This window comes from Varanus komodoensis, unplaced genomic scaffold (assembly GCF_004798865.1).
Source record: "Varanus komodoensis strain SLA01 unplaced genomic scaffold, ASM479886v1 scaffold80, whole genome shotgun sequence".
Classification (NCBI taxonomy): domain Eukaryota; kingdom Metazoa; phylum Chordata; class Lepidosauria; order Squamata; family Varanidae; genus Varanus; species Varanus komodoensis.
This window is the reverse complement of record NW_025336482.1, coordinates 2,526,946-2,544,022: the sequence shown is the minus strand read 5'-3', so window position 1 is coordinate 2,544,022 and position 17,077 is coordinate 2,526,946. Positions and strand designations below refer to the sequence as shown.

General features: G+C 55.4%; 1 protein-coding gene across 1 annotated transcript; it reads right to left on the bottom strand.

Moving 5' to 3' along the window:
- Window positions 1–6,098: 6,098 nt before the first annotated feature.
- On the bottom strand, window positions 6,099–13,237 carry LSM4 (LSM4 homolog, U6 small nuclear RNA and mRNA degradation associated). Its single transcript, XM_044456011.1, has 5 exons — window positions 13,161–13,237; window positions 12,162–12,203; window positions 10,439–10,537; window positions 8,604–8,787; window positions 6,099–7,184 (listed from the first exon to the last, which is right to left on the bottom strand). Exons 1-5 carry the CDS (start codon window positions 13,161–13,163, stop codon window positions 7,096–7,098), a joined length of 417 nt encoding a protein of 138 aa, XP_044311946.1. The 5' UTR covers window positions 13,164–13,237; the 3' UTR covers window positions 6,099–7,095.
- Between the last annotated feature and the right edge of the window lie 3,840 nt (window positions 13,238–17,077).

The window sequence follows — 17,077 nt, the reverse complement described above, 5'->3', positions numbered from 1 at the left end:
CACCCCATGCCCTTATACTGCAAAAATCCCTCTGAGGAAGGTGGGGAGGCAGGGAGGGAAGCCCCCGCCCCTCCTGCATGTGTCATTTGGTGGTTTTCCACCCAGCCTCGACACACAGCCCCAGCGAGATGGAGCGCGAGGAACTCCGGAGTCCTTAATCGAGCCTTCCCAAGCTCCACCCCGTGTTGTGCAGAAAAACAACCCCAACCCCATAATTAGTGGGCTGGGATGGGTTGCAGGGCTGGACAGGCAGGTTCAGACTTTCCATGCTGATGAGATGCAGTTAAAAAAATCCCAAGCAGGATCTATGTTGGGTGCTTAATTAGGAAACTGAGACACGTTAATCTCTCTCCCCGCAAACACCTCACAAACTGTTTGTGAAGATTCCGTGACATCCCCAGCCGAAATTCCAGCTTGGCTCAAGTGACCTTTTGCTGAACCTGACCCGGCAGGGGTGTAGGATGGCTGCATGTCCTCTTTTACAGGGGACCACCCTCGGTTTGAAGGACTGTCCCGTCAAACTCCAGCTGGAAGAGACCTTGTCCATTAACACACCCCTGCCAGTGTAGTCTTCACTTTTTAGCTTTCTACCCCACCGCCATGTCCCAAGATAAAACCGTTTGATAATTACTTGGGCCAATGTCACACGAAAGAGAAGAGGTTCGTGCAAATGGCAGAAGGAACCCGGGGTGGGGGCAATTTTTGTGGGTGGAACCCATCCTGGCTGCAGCGTCCACATCCAGACCATCACTTGGCCGAGCTGGGCCGGCTTGCAGGTTTCCCTGTCCCTCTCTGCCGAAATACAGCGATTTCTGCCACACTCGCCCCTCCTAAGCTGGCATCCAGACATGCATGTGAGCACAAGCACAGCTTTGCTTTGCTGTGCTGGATGGTGCGTTTCCTCGGTTGGTGGTGGCGACACGCACAGGGAAGCTCAGGGGCCTCTGCGGAGGGTTCTGGGGCTTTTGCGCCATGGGGCAGAGGGGCTGCTGGTGACGCCTGAGCAGACCCAGAGCCAAAACAGCCCTCGACCCTGTGGGGTGCTTGGCAGGGCCCCCGTGTCAGGGGGCACATGCTCTGCCGCCTCCCGCAGTGGAGTTTGGCCCACAGGCAACCGCTTGCTGGGGCTTTAATTCGCCAAGGGTGTCTCCCTGGCTGCAGGAGAGGGAAAGGCTGTGGCCTCCAGCGCAGCGGTGCTTCCAGGGTTAACTGCACTCGGCGCAGGCGAGGTAAGCATCCCTGGGCAGCGCCCTGCGCACCTGGGAGCCTGGGAACCAGGCCGGGGTGTCCACGGCAACCAGGTTGTGCTGAGCCAGTGAGGAGGAAGAAAGGAGGGGGACGCGTGTGCAAGGAAGCAAATGCAGCACGCACACAGAAGCTGAGCCCATGTGCAAGCTTCCCCTGTGACTCCCATCATCCCCATCCAGCTATGCCCCAGTCATGGGGCTTTCTAGGGGTTTACAGTTCCTCCTCCTCCCAGCTAAGAGGGGTGCCTAGGGAGAGGTGGGACCTTTAAAGCACTGTCCAGCCCTCCTCAGCTTCGTGCCCTCCGGTTTCTTCGGACTTCAGCTCCTATCAGCCCCAGCCCTGGGGTCAACATTCAGGAGCACTGGGAGCTCGTGGCTGAATTATCTGGAGAACACCCTGCGGGGAAATGTGGGCTTAGAAAACAGTTCGGCTTCACAGCGGACTGAGTGCCTTTCCTTTACTGGCCAACAGATGCCGGCTCCTCAAGAGGACTGGAAACTTAAAGAAAAGCAAAGGTGGCTCGGTTTCTGCCATGACGCTTTCTCTCATGCTGTGAGAGAAGCATATCCAGGGAGGACTGGAAAGTCCAGGGAAACTTAGAAGGTCTGGGTTCAAGTTGCTGGAAGGACCTCGCCTACTACGCTTGTCACCTCCCACAAGCTTTAGGTTGAATTTTTTTTTATTTAAATAAAAACATACTACAAGCTTTAGGGCGGAACTTCCCTTGTTAAGACAAATCAGAGGGTTGGTCCAACTAGGACTGGACCATCGACGCTTGCAGCAGCTCTCCAGACTTTGGGCTGAAGAATCTTTTTCAGTGCAAGAACAAGATTAACCTTCTAGCTGATAAAGAAAATGGTCAACAAAGCTCCGGTCAGTGGCCTGCAATGAGACGGGCAGCTGTGCATCGGGCGAAGGTGTCTCCGGCAGGGACTGATGCCAAAAGGGACACGACTCCTGCTCCTCTGCGGCCTGTCAAGCAAGCGGCCATTCAGGAGCCCTGCTACACGGACCATGTGGCACCTCCAGCTGGCACTCTCTTCCAGGAGAACGCCATCCTTGACCCTGTGCACAGATCTTGCCACAGACATTTTTGTGGTCCAAGGGCTGGTGCAAGACATAGAATCCTAGAATAGTGGAGTTGGAAGGGGTCCTGAAGGCCATCTAGTCCAACCCTGCTGTTGCAGGACACCAAGTCACACCACCCCACTCAGGTGGCCGCCCAGTTTCTTCTTGAATGTCTCCAGTGTGGGAGAAGCAAAGAAGAGGGCATTGCCCCCTGACTGGCAGTTCAGTCTGTCTTCAGTAAAGGAAATGGAACAGCATCCTCCACCAGACCTGAAGGCAACAGGGCCAGCCTAGAAGGCACTAGGAAAGCTGCCTGGCACACAGTTCTTACTGCCCACAGTTTATTTATTTATTATTTATTTAAAACATTTCTATGTCGCCCCATTCGCCAAAGCCTCGGGGCGGCTCACAACATAAAATTAAAATATAAAACATTCAAATATACAACAAATTAACTATATAAAATAAGTCGCCCTGGCCAGATAAAATAAGCAAATAATATTAACAATTAAAATGACATTTAAATAAAAAGGTCTTCACCTGGCGCCGAAAAACAAGTAACGACGGCGCCAGGCGGACCTCTCTGGGGAGCGCATTCCATAGGTTGGGGGCCACCACAGAGAAGGCCCTCCTCCGGGTACTCACCCTCCTAATTTCCTTCACGGAGGGTTCCTGGAGAAGGGCCTCTCCCGCAGATCTCAGGGGGCAGGCGGGCATATATGGACGTAGGCGGTCCTTCAGGTAGCCAGGACCCAAGCCGTTTAGGGCTTTATAAGTGATCACCAACGCCTTGAATTGCTGCCATCGTCCAGCATCTGCCACCTGACGCAACTGCCTTGTTCTGCATAATAGCAGGATGAGCCATTTTGTCGCTGCTGCTGCTGTCCTTGCTAGGGACCGTTAGGCAGGGATCCCTTTCCCTCCCCCTAGCGCGATTTGGTCCGGCAGGCTTCCAGATAAGCAGTCAAGGAGCTCAGAATCATCTCCTGAGCCCTCCTCTTGCCTCCCACTTAAGCTCACAAGCCTCTGGGGATGCCCAAGCGGGAAGGGGGATAATGGGGAAGAGTGACGACACCAGCTGGGACGCTACCTGGTGGTGGCTGGCCCATGAACAGCTCCTTCTGATGGGTTCAACTGTGCTTAGGCGTGGGAGTCCCTCTCCACCTTTACTAGTAGGGGGCATCCTGGATTCACACCCCGGGTCCCCTTCAGAGGTGAGCTGAGCTATTCTGCAAGGCAAGAGTTCTTCCTGGAGGCCATGCAATCTTCGTATAATGAGGCTGGCAGCCAGGGAACGACAAGCATCCACGCTGTCTCTTTCTGCGTGTCCTAGTTCCTCCTTTTCTCAGGCTGGCAAAATGCAAGGGTGTGGAGGCAAAGAACAAGACAGAGCAACATGTTCTCTCTGCAAACCTCCTGCCAAGAGAACTAGATGATTTCTCTTTTTCTTTCCTTGTATGGACTGTGCCCCAAGACAGAGCTTGCAAGCAGAGTGTAGTATTGGGATCCGACCCCCTAACAACCTTGGGATTTGCAGCAATATTTTATTTAAAAGACCTTTTTATTTTAAAGACCTTTTTATTTAAATGATATTTTAATTGTTAATCTGTGTTTTATTTAATGGTTTTATATTATCGCCGAGAACTCCAAATTTTTAATATTGTTCTATGCTTTATTTGTTTTCCTTGTGAGCAGCCCCAAGGCTTCGGCGATGGGTGCGGCATAGAAATGTTATAAATAAATAAAATAAATACTTGCTGCCAAAGCATTCGCGCTGGTGAGCTGACGGGGGAGCCTTGGCGGTGCCCCCGCAGCTCTGCAAGGGGGCTCACCGGCCCCCTTCTTCGCAGGGCTTCAGCAAAGCCTGCGGTTTCCACTGACTTTGCCATAACCAGTGGGCGGCAGCTTTACTGGCACTGCCATTTTCTAGAGTATTTACTGCCTCTCTATTTTTTTTTCATAGCTGGGGTTTTTTTTTTCCCCCGCCTCAACCATACACTGCCTTAAAGGGGCTCAGTGCCCCTGCCCTGCTCCTCTACCCTCCCCATCCCTCTTTCCTTGGTGTGTCGTGTCTCCTTGGCCTGTAAGTGTGTGTGGCAGGGGCTGCCTTGTCCTACTCCTCATTTCTAAGCCGTTCCAGGCTTGTTGGCTGCGGGGGGACAAAACACTCGACGTGCGTAACACGTTAGGCAGCCCACAATCATTTTCGATGGAGACGCACCCAAGGCCTTGCTTTTGAGGGCTGCTCCCAAGTCCCCAGAGGGGTGGGCCCAGTCCTGAAACCCCCACACTGGGCTGGGGGGCTCCACCCACCGCCGGCATCGGGTGCAAGTCCTCGCCCGGCAGAGCAGCCTGCATCTGCAGACTCTAAAGGCGCCCGGAGCCTAAGCATCTGTCCCAGCCTGTCCACGTCCATGCTGTGCGGCACGGAGCCTTGCCGCTTCTCGGAGGGGGCTGTGCTTGCTGCTCTTCCAACCGAGGGGGCACCCCAGGGCTCAGCAGGCCGTGGTGGCCGACCACATCACATGAGGGAGGGAGGGAGGGAGGGGTGGGAAAAATAATTTGCCAGGAGGAGGAGAGAGGGAGGGAGGGAGAGGTGAGGCCAGGCAAGTATTTTTAGCTGCTCCGCACAGGCCGGGAAGTATGTGAGCAGCTATTCTAGCCAGGCGGCCCCAGGGCGGAGCAGTGAGTCATCCCAGGCCGAGCCAGAACGGCTGTGCATAAGCGCCTGGGAAGGGAAGAGCGGCGGCTCGGCTCTGGAGGAATACCTGCCCTGCCCGGGAACAAAGGCGGCGGCTGGGATTCCACTCCAGGCCCTGCGCTCTGCTCGGCTTTGCTGGGAAGAAGCGCGGCTGCCTGACTCTCCTGCGGCCCCATGCAGAGACTTTGCACCTCCGTGGAGGAAAACCAGCTCCCGGGCAGGCACTGAGGGCTGGGAAGGGCCCCAACCCAAGACCAGTGGGGGACGGGGAGGCGCATCATGGCATTTCCCGGGAATACCGGGATGTCCTTGTCCTGCCCAAGAAACACAGCATGTTCTTTCTGCATCAAGGTGCTAAGTGAAATTTTACCTCACCTGCACCAGCCATGGAAACAGGTGCAGATGCAATGGCTGCTGGGAACAGGGTGGGTTCCAGAAAACACGCCGACGGCGAGGGGTAGCTTTCTTCTGCGGCAGGAGGAGAACACGGTGTCCCTGGAAGGTGGGGGCCCTGAAGAGGCGGCACATGCACGGCCCGCCATCTTTACCAGGGGAAGCTGAAGAATCAAACACGGCTTGGGAATGACGCGCCAACTCGGCTGTTCAATAGTCGGGACCGTTCAGGGATTGCCACCCAATAAACACCACTTCCGATGCTTAACACGGCTTTTCCTGTGGGAATGGGAAGGGCTGCAGGCACTGCTCAGCTCAGAGGCAGGCAGGCAGGGGCCTCATGCCAGAGAGACCCCAAACCCAGCAGCCCAGCACAGCTGACCCGGCGGTGGTGACGGGGAACGAACGGGAGACCTCCCACAGGCAGGTACACGTTCAGAAGCCTTTCCTAGTCAAGTTCCAGTCCTCAGGATTCTGAATAAATGGCTGATTTAAACTGGAGCAATGGAACGGGCTTGGTCCAAGCAGTCCAGTCGCACCGACCCTGATCGGCAGCAGCAGTTTCAAGCAGAGCTCCGCACACGGGGAAGCTTCTCCCCACCTGAGGCCCAGCGCCTGGGAATGGCTGGGATCTGAAAAGGCTCCACCGGCGACCCTTGCCACAACACTCCCCCCACCACACAAAACGTTTCAAAGATCAGGAAATATTTTATTCTATTCTTATCGTACACACAACTGGTTCAGAAACTTCGATTTTTAAAAAGAAGGGAAAGAAAAAGGGGAACAGTACTGAATGTGCCAGCATCAGCTTTGGCACAGACATCCAGCCAGTGGCAAACTCAGCACCCTCCACGGTGCCGTTCTCAAAAGGAGACACCTGCCCTTGGACGTCGTCTCCGGCAGCCAGCTGGGGGGCCCTCGCTCGCCTCTGGCTACTGGGCCACTGGCTGGGGAGCCAGCATGCAGGTGTCACAGGCCCCACGCCCCACGGGGGGAGCCGCCCAAGGCCGCCCGCACCCCCCAAGGCGGCAGGCGCTGCTTTTGCCACCACAGGGCCAGACGCTGGAACACTTGAGAGTGGAATTGGAAGCCCAATATTTTGACCCTAGAGCTGGCCTGGCATGATCCTGACACACCGCTGCGTCTTCGCCCCCGGGGCATCTCAAATCCCTTCTTTTCTAAGACAAGGGGAGAGAAACTTCTCCTCACGCAACAGTCTCAGCTACTGGGACACAGCTTGGTGCCTTCTTGTGAATCCGTGGCTGTGCAGGACAGGTGTGATCCAGCCCCACCCTGGAGAAAAGCCACTTCCAAGCAGCTCAGGGCTGGACTGTACCATACAGCTGCCGAAGCTAGTGCAGAGTGCCACACTCAGTCCCAAAATGCCGCATGTCGGCGAGAAGCTACTGCTGATCTCACCAAAGCAACTGCAAAAAGAGGAAGACAAACAGAGGTGCCATCCCGAGCTGTCCCGGGAAAGGACCGGCTCAGTCCTGAAAGGTTTTTGATGTGTGAGTTTAGGGGAAGGAAACACTGGCGGACCTTTTCGCTAAATCCCTGACTTACTGCCATTTAAGAAAACTAAATACAAAAACCACGCTCAGAAGTTTGTTCTGTGGCATTACGGGGGGAGGGGGGGCAGGCAGCAGACCAAGGCACTGTCCCCCCAGCCACGGCCGGGCGCCTCACTGCTTCAGCTGCCGCCCGGGCTTCTTCTCCTGCTGCCCTCGGCCGCTCCCCGGCATGCCGCCTCGGCCACGGCCCCCAAACACACCTGCAGGAAGAAAAGCAGAGCGAGTTCAGCCCACGGCCGGCACCTCCCCTGCTCTCACCAGGCACCTGGTGCGAGGAGCACTCTGAGCTGTCTGCCGCCAGTGCTAGGTGGCCAGCCAGTCAAAAGCCTTCCGCTCTGCTCACCGAAATTCCAGAGCCAAAGTGGGCTGGGGGACTAACCCTTGGATCGCAAGGGGCTTTCAGGGCAGGGTAGCTGGGAAAAACCACAAGGACACAAACAAGCAGCCCTCCACTCTCAAGCCACAACCATGAGGACTAGAATCTCGCTTTGCTCACAGCACAGTGCTGGCGATGCTGGCAAGATCAACCCGGGCACTCTTGGAGGCAGGGCACTGGCAAAGAGCCCCCCGTGGGGCCCGGAAGCAAACCGCCCTGCGCTGGCTGCCCCCGTTCTGCCTGCTGGCACCAGGTTTCCCACTGGGCTCGCCCCTCACTGCTGCCTGGCCGGAGGCAGAGGGCAGGAAGCCCTGCTCGCGACAGCAAGTGCCAGGGCAGGGGCTGCGGGCTGGCCGGCGCCTCAGGACTGCCGCCTTCCGAAGGCCTCGGGAGAGCTGGGCTGAGCCCCAAGCTCATCAGAGCGTGTGCTCCGACTCTGCCGCGCCAGCAGCCCTTGAGCCAGTGAAACGCAGCAGGGAAGCCCTCTGCCCGCCAACCCGGCCGGCTCGCTGCATCAAGAGGGGCGCAGCAGGCTGGAGGAAAGGCGGGCAGGCGGCTGTGGTGGCCTGCCCACCACCTGCTCCGCAAGAGGGAGCCGAGCCGCCACGGGGGCTGTCTTGCAAGGCCGCCCAGGGACAGGCGTGGCTGGGTCCGCACACGCAGGGCTGGTGGACGAGCGTCCCGAGCGAGCCTGTCCTCCTCCCCGTTCCCACCTGCTTCCTCTCCACCTCTTGTGCCAATCCGGCTGACGGGCGGCGACAAGGAGCAGCGGGAGGTTTCCCAGCCTCTCTGCACCTGCCCCTTCACCTGCCCAGTGGGCCAGGGCGGGGGCACATGCGGCCGGGGGCCGTGATGGAGAGGAGGGAGGGAGGCTCGCTGGGGGAGGAGGGCCCAAGCCCTGCTGGGGGCTGCTCTCTCTGCACAGCCAGGGGCTTTGGAGGGAGGGAGGGAGTCAGCCAGCCGGCCAGCCAGCCGTGCCCAGCAGGCTTCTCATCCTGACAGCTGGATGGGGCCCTGGCGCAGCGATGGGGGCTCTGCCAGCAGAGGTCCTGCACCCCGGGAACTCAAGCCCAAAGAGGGATGGTGACCCGAGAAATGCAGGCCAGGTCTCCTGGAGCTCACGGGGGAGAGGCAGCGACCACCAGCAACCGCCGGCAGAAGCAGGGGGCAGCCTGAATTCCGCCCAGGCAGGGGCCCTGCATTCCCATTCCCGGCGGACAGGACCCCCGGGAAGAGGCCTTACCACGCCCCACGCCGCCGATTCCACGCCCCTTCTGCTGCTTCTGCTGCTGCATCCCGCCACGGCCACGGCCTTTGGACACCACCTCCTCCTTCACCATGTCGATGATCTCATCGGGGATGCGCAAGTACTTGATGGTGCTGCCACGGATGTAACACTCGGGCATGCGCCAGAACTTGTCTCCATCCTGTCCCGGAGAGTGAAGAGGAGGAAGGGAGAATACGAGAAGCTTGAAAAATAAGTCTCCAGTCTACGTGAGAGCTGACTGGCCTTACCTGTCCATTATAATCGGCACCGGTGTCCCTGAACACAGCCCTGTCCAAATGTGGTGGACTACAATTCCCATCCCCTCCAGTCAGCACACTGGCTGGACATGGTGGGAGTTGCAGTCCAATACCCCTAGGGGGCCCCATGTTCAGAAACACCGATTTAGCTTAACCGTTTGCTAAGTCTGAGACTCGCGCTGAAGAATGTTTTGGAAACGAGGAACTACTTCAACTACTAAACAAAAAAGCGCACAAAAGGCAACCGACACGTGTCCTGCACAAGGCGAGGAAGAAGTGCAACACCAAGAACACCAAAGCCAAGCAACAGCTCAGGAAAGGGGGGAAGCCACAGAACGCACAAAACATTTGGGTTTAGGAGCGGTGCCCTTTCCCGTTTCCATGCTGCTCAGCGGCTGAGGTTCTGAGGCACTTAAAGGAAGGGCAGCCAAACCGCTCGGCCTTTTGCACTGCCGGGGTGACTGCTGGGAGCGGGCTTAACATGCCGGAGGCACCCCAGCCTGGCCTGTAGGAGGTGCTTTCCTGCCGCTGTAAAAAGGGCTGAAGCAACAGCAGGTGCATTATAAGGCTCGAAACGGGTGGTGGTGGGAAGCAGAGAGGAAACCGAGCTTTCCCAACACAGCTCCACTGCCCTGGCTTGCTCTGTGTCGCGACGGCTCTCCTGATTTGGTTGCCCAGTTGCTGCCACCTGTCAAAGATTCGTCCCTCCCAAGCTGAAGGAGGGGGTTTATTTTTTGTCCTCCGAACGCAGAGGTGGACAAGGCGCAGGGCCTCCCTCCCGCTGCCGGATCGCCTGCCACACAGCAGACCGAAAAGGTGAGCACAGCCCAGCCAAGCATTTGCTGGCAACTCCCGGCCAAGCCTGGGCCTCGGGGGGGGGGGGGGGGGAGCTGGCACCTGCAGAGGAAGCTGAGCAGCACCATCTAGTGGACAGCAGGAAAAGGTACGAGAAGGGCTGCGACAGCCACGTGGGGCCGAGCGTCCGAGGGCCCTGTCTGCCCCTCCAAGCTGTCCTGGGAAGCAGCAGGGAGCACGCAGCGCCAAGCTCCCGGCACAGCTTGCTTCCGTTCAGAAGTACGTTTGCTTGTGGCCAGTGCATTTTTTGGTAAGAAAAAAGATGCCAGAACTCATGAAATTATTTACCTTTCGCACGTAGTCAATCACTGTACACACACCCTCACACTTCAGTTGTGTAATGAACATAACGGTTGCCACCCACAGTAAGCACTCGGCGCGCGACCACACGACCAGTCACAAGCCGAGCGGCACCGTCACAACCAGCACGGACAAAGTGCGCATGCATTGGACTCGACACGCAAGCAGCCCGCATGCACCGTTTTAATGATTTTGCCGCCGACCTGCTGCGCTCGACAGGGCGATTCAAATCCACGTGGACCAAACATGAAATTTTCAAGTTACTTTTAAAACTGGAAAAATCTGTTGAAAAAAGATGCCGGAACTCTGTTCTGGTGCGTTCTATGACAAAAAAGGCACTGCTTGTGGCCATCTTATTGGGCCCATCCTGGCAGCATCCCCAGAAGAACCTGGCCTTACCCTGGAGGTGCAGATGACTTCTCGGAGGTTGATGTTCATCCAGTTGTCACAGCTCACCAGGTGTCCATTGTACGTTTCCCCATTTTTGAGCTCCACCAGCTGGAAGGATAAGGCGGAGAGTCTCAGGGAGAGAGCGAGGGGGAGGGAGCTTGCCCATGAGTGCTGCTACAAAGAGGTGCGAGGCCTGCCCCCCCCACCCCAAAAGCAGGAGTTTGGGCTTCGCTTCTCTTCCCTCCCCGTTCCTGTGCCTTTTGTGTCTTTGACTGTTAGGTTGTGAATCTGCAGGCAGGGATTGCGTAGCTTTTAAAAACTGCATAGTGCTTGGAAAAACTGAGCCAATTTTTGGAGTAGCAGGTAATGTTTGTTCTAGAATGGTGGCGGCAGTTTCACTCAGACGAGGCCCTGCCCACAGTATGAAATGTTATGGCAAAACCCCCCCAAGCTATAAAAAGGAAAAGATCACAGCTACAGAAATGCGTATGTACACGTTTCAATATATGCACATAAAATGCGGACACACAGCTGCCTAAGAATAACAAACAAGTGTCAGCGAAGGCTAAGCAAATGGCAGCCACCGATTCACAGGTGCTGCCAGGAGCTCTGAGACCCTGGCTCCCCTGCCTGCTGTCTTCTGAGGCCAGGCCAGCCTGGCCCAATGCGATATTGGTGGCCAAGCGGGGCAACTATCAGCGCACAGTGCGCAACTGACGTTTGCTGCCCCAAACAGCATTTGCTTGCACAGTGGGCAAGTGGGGAGGGGAACCTTCTTCAGCTCAAAGGCCAGATGCCGCTTCGGAGCAGCTCTTCGGGGCCATGCCGTGGCGGTGTGTGGGGGCAGGCGAAATGAGCAGGAACAAAAAGTCCAGCTTATCTGAACTTGACGCTCTTCCTATCAGTAACTAAGTCCTGCGAAAGGAATTTTGACCTTTCAGAATGGGGGAGTTGTAGTCCTGTTTGCAGCATTCCAGACTGCTTAGCTCTACCCAAAATCAACCAAAAAATGGTGCTGCCTTTAACATTTCCCAAAATTATACTTGTTGTTTATTTAGACCATTGCTTTAAACATATTTGCATTTTTAATATGTACTTTTGTTTAGCATGTTTGTTTTAAGAAGACACTCCCAAGATGTGCTGGTAAACGTGGTAACATGATAAATTGGCGAACTGTTTTGATTTTTGTTTTATTCTATGGAAACCCTTCATGTTCTTTAGAATAGAACATTTGGATGTCTTAAGAATACCATAAATAAATACCTGCATCTATAAAACTATATATCTTTAAAGAAATACACTAATCTATTGCCAATGAGAACATTTATCTAAATATAGACTCAAAGTCGCATGCAGTGGCCCCCATTTCAAAACTAACTTGGGGTAGGCCAGTAATAAAAGCGTCTATTTTTTAATAATATCTACTGAATATGTTGATGCATACTTTGAGCAGGTTTCCTCAACGTGGTAAGACGGTGATGCATCTGGACAGAACCAGCTTGGGGGAAACTAATCCTGAGAAGTGGAAAGTGGGATGGGGGGTAGAACTAAATAAAGAGCAGAGCTGCACACATTCCTAGCTTTGCAAGCTGTGTTACTCAGCACTGCAAAGCCACAAAACAAAGGATAAAAATGTTATCATCTTATTTGACATCACTTGTGGAATTGTGGGGAGAAACAGATTCACACACACAAACCAGGGATAGCAAAGCGCAGCATGCTGGTTACTCACCATGGGGTGGTTCTGTGCGGTCTTCAGCAAGGACAGAGGAAGCTGTGGGGTGGGGGGAACAGATGGGGAAACACTTCAGGCACGTGAGAAAACCGCCCCCCCCAACACTGCCCCAGCCCCACACATAAGACTGCCCAAAGGTGTATCAAGCCCACACCAGTTTCCCACAGCGGTTGTGCTTTAAGGAGGAGGTGCTGCTGCAGCATTTACCATAAACGGCTTTGGGGTTCTTAGAAAGGGAACAGGAAAATGCCACACCCTAGTGCAATGGGAAGCCACTGTCCTTCCCTTCTGTGCCCCCTTTGTGGGGATACCTCTCTGCCCGGAGGCCCCTCTTGGGCAAAAGCCATTGAGAGGCTGCACTAGGCACATCACCCGGGAGCCATGGCCCCTGAGCCCCCAGGCACTTGGGAGGCACCCCCGTTGCAAGCCTCAGCGAGTCCCATCGTTTCAATATCCCCCTCCACGCGGCTTGTAAATGACCAGGAGCCCATCCCGCGGGCCTGCCACAAAGGCCTCCCCAACCTACCACCCCCAGGTATGCTGGTTCAGCTCCCATATTTATTTATTTGTCGATCGATTTGTATCCTGCCTTTTTCCTACAAAGGGCTCAAGGCAGCTTACATCATTCTCCTCTCCATCTTCTCCCCACAACAGCAACCCTGCGAGGTAGGTTAGGCTGAGTGTCTGTGACTGGCCCAAAGCCACCCAGTTGGCCCCATGGCCGAGCGGGGACTCGAACCCAGGTCGTCTGAGTCAAAGTCCCATGCTCCTCACCACGACACCACACTGGCTCTCCCATGTCCCCCCGCATCGGTCCTCTGAAACCCCATGAGGACTAGAAACTCCTCTGGGGTTCGTTTCCGAAGGGATGCCCCTGCTCGGCTGAGGACAACGCGGCCTGGCGGCCCGGGATGACGGGAGAGCGTCCCGCCCGGCCAGGAGGGCCCCGCGTGCTCGGCCGCCCACTCGCGCCCGCGGGGGCCCCACGCGCCTCACCATTTTCCCCTCCGGGCGCTGCCACGGTAACCGCCACCTCCGCTCGGCTCGCTTCCGCCCGCAGCGCCGCGCAGCGACCAATGAGAGGAGGCCGCCGCAAAGCACGGCGGGGCGGGGCGGGTCGCGAGCGCCGTCGTGGGCGGGCCGCCCCTCTCCCGTCGTGCCCCGCGGCGGAGCGCGCGGCTCGCTGGCAAGAACGCGGCGCGGGAGAGGCGCCGCGGGGGCGGGGCGGGGCCTGCCCCCTTCTCGGGTGGGCTCGTGGTGTTCCTGAGCATGTGCAGGCCGCTGCGCTTCCCAGCCCAGGGAGAGGGGCTAAAATCACGGGTGGGCGCTGTGCTGCGCCTGCGTCTGGTATCCTTCGTGCATGTACTTCATCGCTCGGCTTCTTGAGAGCCGCGGTTTTCCTCAAGGCCCCAACTCCGGAACAGCAGAAAACTCCCAGTGTGCGGAATCTAAACGCCCTTCCGCGCACCTGTCGATCAATGGCAGGAAAGCCCCAGGAGAAGGTGCAGTCTTAACCCTACGGGACAGAGAGTGGCGCTGGCGGCCGAAGGGTCTCAGCAGGGGCAGTGCGCCAAGACCCAGGGGGCTTCCACTAAGGAGGAACTGCCTCTGTCGCCACCTTCTGAGCTTCCCTCGGTGGAAGATTTTAGATGGTGGGGTAGATTTAAGTCGGGAGAGGGTTAGGACATGTGTCCCAAGTGGTGCGAAGTTTAAGACTGGCACCTGGAATCATGCTCTGAAGTGCACAGGCAGCCATTGTGAGAGGGCCAGGAGTGTTCTTACATGCTGGGACCTTCTGCAGAAGCTGCAGATTCCCAACACTCTTCAAGGGCAGCCGCTGGCAGAGTGCACAGCAGGGGTCTTATTTAGAGACCCCCAGAGTGTAGATCCCTGAAACCAGGCCATCCCTGCCCAGATGGAGACGAATCGGGGCCACCAGCCAGCACCTCCAGAAGGCACTCTGAGGCTGCCTGAGCCTCAAGTGACAAATAATAGTGAAGGGAGTAACTCAGTGATTGAGAAACAGAGAAGCCAATAATGAAGTCATGATGCTTGCCTGAAGGAATGTGGAGGGGAGAAAAAGATAATTGGCTGGAAAGAAAGTGTGGTACTTCCTATCTCATCCTCCCTGTAGTTTTATGAGACGGGGTCGTAGGCCAAGGTGAGGTGAGAGAGGGGCGAACTAGTGAACTTCCAGTTCGAAGCACACAGGCGTAATAGGTTGATGCATATTAACTCACACACCCCGAATAGACAATGAGCTAATTATAATGCACATGCGATGTATGTGGATGTATGTAATGGGATGAGACAGGGAATATGAACTAGGTGGATGAAAAGATTGTAACCTCCTGAGGGGAGAGAAACCAAATGAGGGAAAAGGGAGGACACTGGCAGATGGACTGAGGACTGAAAGGATGGATTGATGACTGAAAGGAGCGGCTGTGTGTGTCTGTACTTTGGAGAGATTCCAGTAGAGCAGGATCTCCCGTCCACTGCAGTAAACAAAGAAATATCCTCACTCTGTTGGTAGTCTTGGTTATTGAATTCGAGGGGAAGTATTTTCACAGCTTTTTTCACAGCTTTTTGCATAACAATGGCTCCAGGAATGCCCCCAGGTGACTCACTTTCTCCTTCAAGGAGCCTGGACCCCCACCCAGAGCAGGTGGAATCCCCTCCATTGTAAGAAAAGCTAGAAACTTGGTGTAGAGGATGCATTTTGCACGAAGAGCAACCTCCTCTTCCCTCAGCTGTCACTGCCAGCTGCCATTGCAACACACTGGGCAGAGGAAGATGAGAGTCGTGAGAAGGCCCGTTCCACCCATTCTGCTTATGCCTTTCCTCTTCCCTCCCCACCTTTTTCCTTGCATGCTGTGGCTCTTAAGAGTGTAAGCTTGCAGGAGTGGGGAGTACACATCAGCTGTTCTGGGGGTCCTTTGGGTCAAGAACCTCCCTCCCAGATATTTCAAATATATGTTATGTTAATTGTGAAGTTGTGCCCAACCCATCGTGACCCGATGGACAACATTCCTCCAGGCCTTCCCAAGCTCACACCGACTGCTTCAGAGACCCCATCCAGCCCCCTCATCCTCTGCCGTCCCCTTCTCCTGTTGCCCCCGATTTTTCCCAGCATCCCCAGGGAGTCCTTCCTTCTCATTGGGTGGCCAAAGTAGTTGAGTTTCATCTTCAGGATCTGGCCTTCTAAAGAGCAGTCAGGATTGATCTCATCCAGGACTGACCAGTTTGATCGCCTTGCGGTCCAAGGGACTCGCAGAGTCCCCTCCAGCGCCACAATCCAAAGGCCTCAATTCTTTGGCTCTCCGCCTTCCTCATGGTCCAGCTTTCACAGCCATATATTGCAACTGGGAAAACCAGAGCCTTGACCAACCCTCGGATCATAGAATCACAGAATAGTCGAGTTGGAAGGGGTCATGAAGGCCACTGGGTTGAACCCCCTGCTGCTGCAGGACATCTGTTTACACCATCCCACTCAGATGGCTGCCCAGTTTCTTTCTGAATGTTTTTGAATGGTGGGAGCGCCCCCCACCTCTCCAGGCAGCTGGTCCCACTGTCCTATCACTCTGACCATGAGGAAGCTTTTCTCGATATCTAGCCTGAATCTGGCTCGCTGCAGCTGGACTTGATTATTCCATGTCCTACATTCATTTATCAGTGAGAATATACCTTGGCCTTCCTCTTTGTGATAGTATCTGAAGGATTTGTAGAGGGATATCATTTCCCCTGCCTTCTCTTCTCAAGGCTTATCCTGTTCATTTCATTTCTCTCAGTCTATCCTCACAGGGCAAAGTTTCCAACCCCTGGATCAATTTTGTTGCCCTCCGCTGCAGCCTTCCTAATTTTCCTGCACTTTTCTTAAATCTTGATGCTCAGAACTGGACATGGTATTCCAGGTGAGGTTTGGCGAGCAGTATAGAGGAAATACTACTTCTCATGATTTGGAAGTGATACTTCTGCTACTGCATCCCAAGATAGCATTTGCCCTTTTGGTGGCTGCACCACATTGTCGGCTCATGTGTAGCCGGTTGTCCAGAATTATTCTGTGGTCTTTTTCTTTTCAGTTCTGCCGAGCCACGTATTCCCCATTGATGCCTTCGCTTTCTCTTTCCTTGGTGGAGGACTTGGCCCTTGTCCCCATTGAATCTCCTTCTGCCGCTTTCAGCCCAGCGTTCACGTTCATGAATCTCGCCCTGGATCTTCATTTGTCTTCTGGGGTGTTTGCTCTTCCTCCCACTTGTGTATCATCAGCAAAGTTGACTCTCTTTCCTTGTACTTCCTCATCGAAACCCTCAGTAAAGATGCAGAAGAGCACTGGGCCCAGGGCTGAACCCTGCGGCACCCACTAGTCAGTTGCCTCCGTCCAGTCTGAGAAGGAGCCATTGATGAGCACTCCTTGTGTCCGATGCAGCAGCCCATTTTGGATCCAGGCGGTGGAGGGAGAGGGTGGGCGTTTATGGTCGACGCACGCTGGTGCGTCGGGGAAGCCCTTGTTGTATTTGCTTTCTACTGCTTGGCCCAGAAAATTGCAGCAGGACCCAATCTGAGGTGGGCCTAGTTATGTGATGTTAGTCTCGAAGTCATGCCCGACCCATCACAACCCCACAGACAACCTTCCTTCAGGATCTCCTGACTTCCACCATCCCCTGGAGTCTACCTGAGCTCACACCCACCACCCCAGGGACCCCATCCAGCCACCTCATCCTCTGCTGCCCCCTCCTTCTTTTGCCTTCAATCCTTCCCAGCATCAGGCTCTTCTCCAGGGAGTCCTTCCTTCTCATCAGGTGGCCAAAGTATTTGAGCTTCATCTTCAGTATCTGGCCTTCGAAAGAGCAATCAGGGTTGATCTCCTCCAGGACTGACCGGTTTGATTGCTTTGCAGTCCAAGGGACTCACAG

Coding starts and splice junctions, on each gene's coding strand:
- LSM4 (XM_044456011.1), bottom strand. Junction 8,788..10,438: donor AAGTCATCTGCACCTCCAGG/GTAAGGCCAGGT, acceptor TCTCCGGGACAG/GATGGAGACAAGTTCTGGCG. Junction 7,185..8,603: donor AATCGGCGGCGTGGGGCGTG/GTAAGGCCTCTT, acceptor TTCTTCCTGCAG/GTGTGTTTGGGGGCCGTGGC.